At 44.2% G+C, this 7,035-nt stretch overlaps 1 protein-coding gene across 1 annotated transcript; it reads left to right on the top strand.

The window, feature by feature from the left end:
* The first annotated feature begins 1,260 nt into the window (after positions 1-1,260).
* KRT18 (keratin 18) lies at positions 1,261-4,436 on the top strand. Its single transcript, XM_069758796.1, has 7 exons — positions 1,261-1,765; positions 2,228-2,310; positions 2,521-2,677; positions 2,768-2,932; positions 3,047-3,172; positions 3,539-3,759; positions 4,239-4,436. The coding sequence occupies exons 1-7, from the start codon at positions 1,367-1,369 to the stop codon at positions 4,360-4,362; spliced, it is 1,275 nt and encodes a 424-aa protein (XP_069614897.1). The 5' UTR covers positions 1,261-1,366; the 3' UTR covers positions 4,363-4,436.
* The last annotated feature ends 2,599 nt before the right edge of the window (positions 4,437-7,035 follow it).

Below are 7,035 nucleotides of genomic sequence, written 5' to 3'. Positions count from 1 at the left end.
GTCATCGCCTGACTAAGTCCAGATGACGCCCGATGAGACCCAAAGATCAGACTGTGCCAGTTAAGAGCCAGAGTCCTGAACTGTGCTGGTCAAGACCAGGAACTGCGCCCTACGCCGGTCAAGTTCCAGGGATAAGACAACACTTGTCAAGAGTCGAGACTAGTCCTTCTTGCCCTAGGCCCAGGAGACATCCGCCAACGGTCAAGCATCGAAAACCCGCAAGGAAACGGTGACCAGAGGAACAGTGTGAGTGAGCAGGACTGTCACTTCCAGTTAAACATATCGTACAGGGGATGATCTGGGCTAGGACGTCAGGTGGGGAAAGGGCCGGTTGTTGCGTGGGAGGCTCATAGTGCTTTACTAGTCAGAAATATTTGCAGCCTAATGGGAAAAGCCGGTGACCCCCACTAGGGCCTGAATTGAAGGAAGATCTTGCGTGATTACTCCCGTGAATGAGCGTAACCTCCTTGTAAAGAGAACATTAGTGTTATATACTGAAGAGCTTCCATTGTTATTACATCGTTATATGGTTTATTGTTGATTTACTTTGTTTAACAGCACCGATTGTCTTATAAATGCTGTAAATTACACCGTTCACTGACTGTTCTTGCCTCATGTCCTCTGTGCGTTGCATCTGGTCACCTGCATTACACATATATAAGGAAAGAAATGTCAACCCCAGGCAGTGGGCAGAAGAAGCTGCCATGACCCACCTGTGCATGTCAGAGTTAAACATATATGGCTGAAATCATGCAGCCAAGGTCTGATCATTGCTGTCCACGGATCGGGCAGCATGTATTAGTGGCTAGGTTCCTTTTAATGGCTAGGTGTTCAAACCGTGAAAACACAGAATACGCACGTGAAAAATTGATATCTGAATGTGGCGTAATGCTCCTTTCTTACTGTGTAACAGAAAAAAGCACTGTTCATATTTTGGTGAATTCAGCACCACCATAAAATACATAAAATATAGAGACCCAGGACACCTCTGCCAAAATGTAAGTAAAACCTTCTAGTAGTGCACACAGAGTAATAGTGATGTTAGCTAGAAGTATCTGCCTGGACTTTAGGCACTTCTGCTGTGTCTATGAAGCTGCATGGTGCGGGTGATCATACTTTTCTGCCTCTTTTTTTTCTGATAACGAGCTCTGAACTGAACACTTTTGTGTGAATGAAACCTGTCCCCTTCCCCTAGGCAGTCCTCCCCCCTACTTGCAGAGGGCAGGATTACAGAGGGAGGAGAGTCATGTCACTCCCCTGTTCTGCTAGCACTAGGTATAAATTCCTCTTCTCACAGTAGGACAGAGTAGCCAGCAGCTCTTTCCAGTGGTCATTGAGATCCTTTGTAATCCAGTAACTTGTCACCATGAGCTTCTCCTCTTTTTCCACCTACTCTTCTAGACAACAGCGCCCCTTTACCTTTGGCTCTCAGTTTGCAGGGGGCAGCAGTGCTTCCAGTGTCCATGCTGGGGCAGGAGGCTCAGGTGCCCGGATCTCGGTATCCAGGGTATCTACATTGGGTTCAGGGTTTGGTGGTGGCTCCAGCACTTTAACATCTGGAGCTGGTCTGCTAGGAGGTGTTCAGAATGAGAAGGAGACCATGCAAGACCTCAATGACCGCCTGGCATCTTACCTGGAGAGGGTCCGCAGTCTGGAAGGCGCAAATGAGAAACTAGAGCTGCAGATCCGTCAACATATGGAAAAGAAAGGACCCTCCAAGGACTGGAGCCCATATTTCAAGACTCTGGAAGCTCTACGGAAACAGGTGTGGACTTTTGTTTTTTATATACACTTATCTTTATTTCTCAAACTAGAATTTATATAAAAATGAATACAATATTGCTATTTTCTTAGCAATATAGTCTTAGAATATAAGATATGGGTGATGCAGACTCTCTGGGAAATAGGAGAAAATGAAGCACTTGGGTGTGGACAGGATGAGGTTAAGCGGATTCTCTTCCTGCCAGAGATGGAGAACGACAAACAAATCATTAGTGAAGTGAATGCAAGAGCAAGGCTCCAAGGATTAATGTTCACACGTCACTTGTTGAGCTAATCTGTATGTAATCTGTGATCGTTTTCAAATGCTGACCAAATCACTAAAGATGTATGACTTAATAAAACAATACTATATCAGAACCTCACGTTGCTCATCACCTTTTACATCAACCTGCTGTACTTTTCTATTCCTTAAGTTTAGGGCTGATCTTTTCTCATCTGCTTGCAGGTATTTGACAGCACAATTGAGAACTCTCAGCTGGTTCTCCAGATTGACAACGCCCGTCTCGCAGCCGATGACTTCAGAGTAAAGTAAGTCTGATATTCTGTTGAGCTCATGCAAAGTTTCTTTTTTCTTTACAATTAGCCAGGTGATCATAAACTTTTCTTATTGTATCAGGCATGAATTATGATTTGACAAAACATGTAAAATTTGCGTTCACAACCAAGGAACCATATGGAAATTATAGAACAAGGCAAAAGAGATGTCTATCTTCTAATTTCCCTTCATTCCCACTTCAGGTATGAGTCAGAGCTGGCTATCCGACTGTCTGTGGAGTCTGATATTACTGGGCTGCGCAAGGTCATTGATGATACCAATATATCCAGACTGAACCTGGAGAATGAGATTGAGTCTCTGAAGGAAGAGCTGATCTTCTTGAAGAAGAGCCATGGAGATGTAAGAAATAACAATTTGTTGGTTGGTGTAGAGAAATGGAAAACCTACAACATGGGAGCCAGGTTAATTTTTTTTCTTGTGTTTTTGTAGGAGGTTAACCAACTCAATGCACAAATAGCTAGTTCTGCAGTAACTGTGGAGGTAGATGCCCCCAAAACGCAAGACCTTGGTAAGATTATGGCAGACATCAGAGCACAATATGATGCACTGGCACAGAAGAATCGTGAAGATGCCGAGAAATGGTACCAGTCAAAGGTAAGAAAATTATGTGGAATGACAATAATGTAAACCTTTTTTTGATGTGCTAAAAACATTCTCAAATTTCTGGCCCATCTGTGGTTAAGTGGAGCATGTCTTGCTTGTGTACAGGTGGAGGAACATACAGTACAAGTCACACAGGACTCCGAGGCTCTTCACTCCGCAAGGTCCACCGTAACAGAGATTAGACGCAACATACAGTCTATGGAAATTGAGCTTGAAACTCTACGAAACCAGGTAGAAAAATGAATTTTAATCACCGTACAAAGCACGGGTGTCAGAACAACGGGCGTAACAGCTGCGGTAGGGCCAACAGTAAAAGGCGGTGCCACCAAATAACATGAGATGCAGTTAGAATCACTGCTGTGGATGGAGAGGGTAAAAATGGAAAGGACAATGGAAAACTGGAGGAAGAGATAAGTTAGAGTAGGCTAGGAAGAGATAATTTAGAGTAGGATAGTATCATAGACTTTCCATTTCACTTGACACTAAGGGTGGTCAAAGTATGGTTGGGGCTTTTAACGTTTTTGCTTTAGAATCCAGGCACAAGTTATGTATGGTTCTGCTGGTCTCTGTAATTAATATAATTTCTCGATTTCACAGAAACTAAGTCTTGAAGGTTCTCTCCATGAAACTGAATCTCGGTATGCTATGGAACTGGAGGCGCTCGGTGCCAATGCCCAGGCTCTAGAGGCAGAGCTGTCACAAATACGCAATGACTGCCAGAGACAACAGCTTGAGTACCAGAGTTTACTCAACACCAAACTAAGACTAGAACACGAAATCCAGACATACAGACGTCTTCTCGATGGGGATGATTTTGAGTAAGTATCCCTTACATAGCCTATGTGTCCAGTGGCGCTTACAATCTCATTTCTTTCTATCAAATCCAATTATCCGATTAAAGGGCATGTACAGAATTTAGAAAAAACAAACCTGGCTGGGATATCATGAAACACTGCCACAGTGTCCCCAGGTTGTGGGTGATATTGTAGCTCCATACTAATGGAAATAAGCTGCAATACCATATACAACCTCTGGATAGGAGTTGTGCTTGGTTTATTTTTTTTTAGAAAAGTTAGGCTTTTCTAATCCTGTAAAATCCCTTTAACTGACAGGTATATATGAAAAAATGAAACAAAACAAAACAAATGGAAAACTCTACATATGCATGGGGTAAATGTATAAATGTAATGCATATTACTTTAGCTGGAGTAATGCTATCCCCTAGGTTACTGCGATGATTATATGTAGATCATCTCGTTACTATTCATCTAAACTTTCTTACATTTTCCATTTGTAGTCTCCAAGACGCAGTTTCAGCATCAACAACACAGACTGTGAAGAAGGTCATCACAACAACACAGAAGATAGTGGATGGAAAAGTTGTATCAGAAAGCAATGATACTCACGTCCTTCATTCCTAACTGACCTGTTCACCACCTGGAAGCATTATTTGACCGTCCTGTGTATTTCAATAAAGATTTCAGGTTTTAAGTAATCTAGAAGTTGTAGTTATTACCGACGGGGCAGAGCTGAATGACTCTGGGTATACAGCATCTCATAGTCCTTCCTCTAAAACTGACCAGAGATACATTACATTTTGTACTCAGTAGAGTAGAAGGACGGCATCCAAATTTCAGTGAAGTAAAAAAATCTTTTCATGCTGCCAAATACAGTGCAACGTTTCGACAATACACGTCTTCATCAAGCATGGCTGGTATTGTCAAAACGTTGCACTGTATTTGGCAGAATAAAAAAGATTTCTGACTTCACTCAAGTTTGGATGCCGTCCTTCTACTCTACTTTACTTTATCTCTTTACTTTATCCACGTGAGCTCCTTGGAGATCGGGACGCAGCATCTGTGTGGGTATGATGACCTGGTTCCTGGAAGTCCTTATAGAGTGCTGCGGTTAACTTTCTTCATTACATTTTATAGCATAAGAAATAGTTTATGACATTCCCTTTTACTCTGACAAATTTGACCAATATCAGTCTAAATTCAGGTGAGGTTCACACCTTGAGGACCTTTGTTTATCTTAGGTTTAGCCAAAACTGCATTTACATGCAGAATACCAGGGTTTTTACACAAGCTAATGTAGCCTCGGCAGCACATCATGCTATGTAAACAAACCATTAGACCACGTGTATAAGCTGAGTATTTGGTGATTTTTTTTTTTTTTTTTTTTACCTCAGTATTTGTAAGCAAAAACCCGGAGTGGGTGAAAAATACAGAAGTGGTGACGTGTTTCTATTATACTTTTCCTCTTAGGCCGGGGTCACACTTGCGAGTGCAATGCGAGAAAATCGCACGAGTCTCTCGCATCAATGCCCGGCACTGTCGCCGGCACTCAGGACCAGAGTGTGTGGCTACATGTATTTCTATGCAGCTGAAAGCTCCGGTCTCGAGTGCCGGCGGCTGTGCCAGGAATTGACGTGACAGACTCGTGCGAGTTTCTCGCATTGCACTTGCAAGTGTGACCTCGGCCTTATTGTTCCACTCCTGATATTGGCTTACAAATACAGAGATAAAAAACTGACCAAATACTCAATGTGAGACCATGGCCTTACTCATTTGGTGCACATGGAAGGTGCCGTTGACCTGTACAAACAGGTTATTAAAGGGAACCTGTCACCCCGAAAATCACGGGTGAGGTAAGCCCACCGGCATCAGGGGCTTATCTACAGCATTCTGTAATGCTGTAGATAAGCCCCCGATGTTACCTGAAAAAGGATAAAAAGACATTAGATTATACTCACCCAGGGGCGGTCCCGCTGCTGGTCAGGTCGGATGGGCGTCTCTGGTCCGCTCCGGCGCCTCCCATCTTCATTACAAGACGTCCTCTTCTGATCTTCAGCTCCGGCGCAGGCGTACTTTGCTCTGCCCTCTTGAGGGCAGAGGATAGTACTGCAGTGCACAGGCGCCGGAAAGGTCAGAGGCCCGGCGCCTGCGCACTGCAGTATTTTGTCTGCCCTCAACAGGGCAGAGCAAAGTACGCCTGCGCCGGAGCCGTGGCTGAAGATCAGAAGAGGACGTCTTGTAATGTAGATGGGAGCCGCCGGAGCGGACCAGAGACACCCATCCGACCGGACCAGCAGCGGGACCGCCCCTGGGTGAGTACAATATAACGTCTTTTTCTCCTTTTTCAGGTAACATCGGGGGCTTATCTACAGCATTACAGAATGCTGCAGATAAGCCCCTGATGCCGGTGGGCTTACCTCACCCGCGATTTTCGGGGTGACAGGTTCCCTTTAAACAACCATCTTGCACACTAGTAGACTATCGGCCATTGGTTAACTACACAAGTCGGCCAGTGTAAGCTTAACATAAGCTATAAGAATTGGTCCTGACTGAGAATCAAAGTCACAGAAACCCTCGTTAAATGGGTTGTCCCTAGGAAAGCACCATTGCAATAGTCTCCTGATGACTTTACATTGCTGTTTCTCAGTGGTCACCTGGAAGGGTGTTATAGTCAATGACTGTCCATGTACCTGCCTATACAATTAGATGTTACCCAACATATTGCTATGCTGTACTCATGGTTACACATATATATTTTAAGAAATGTTCCCATACAAAACTATCTTGTAATACCTCAAAGGGAATCTGTCAGCAGGATTTCACTCCCCAAACTATTTATATGCGCATGTAGCTCTTTCATAGGCAGGTCCAGCAACATCTTTATATTGTCCATTCCTCCGTTACTGAGAAATCAGCGTTAATATGCAAATGAGGTTGAAGATCTGAAGCCTCTATCAATCCAGCTCTATTACTGTCCAGTATCACCTCCTCCTGCTTAACTGATTGCTCCTTGGCCTGAAGTCACACAGAATAGAGGTGGTCAGTCAAGCCAGTGGAGGCGGCACAGTGGAGGCGGTGTAAGAGGGTGAACTGTAGTCCCACTGAGAGGGCACTAGGACCCTGTGGTTTTTGCCTGTTGCAGCAGAGGACAGACCTCCCAGAGACAATGTGTGCTGCGGGGTGGGGTCTAGTGTCTCGAGTGTAAAGTGAAAGTGAGAAGTGAGAGCTGAGAGAGAAAAGGCGGGAAGAAAAGGAGAAGCTGCTGTGAGATCTTAAAAAGAGACTGTGTGGATTTAC

The sequence above is a fragment of the Ranitomeya imitator genome, chromosome 3 (genome assembly GCF_032444005.1).
Source record: "Ranitomeya imitator isolate aRanImi1 chromosome 3, aRanImi1.pri, whole genome shotgun sequence".
Lineage (NCBI taxonomy): Eukaryota > Metazoa > Chordata > Amphibia > Anura > Dendrobatidae > Ranitomeya > Ranitomeya imitator.
The sequence above is the reverse complement of the archived record's forward strand: the minus strand, read 5'-3'. Positions and strand labels throughout refer to the sequence as shown.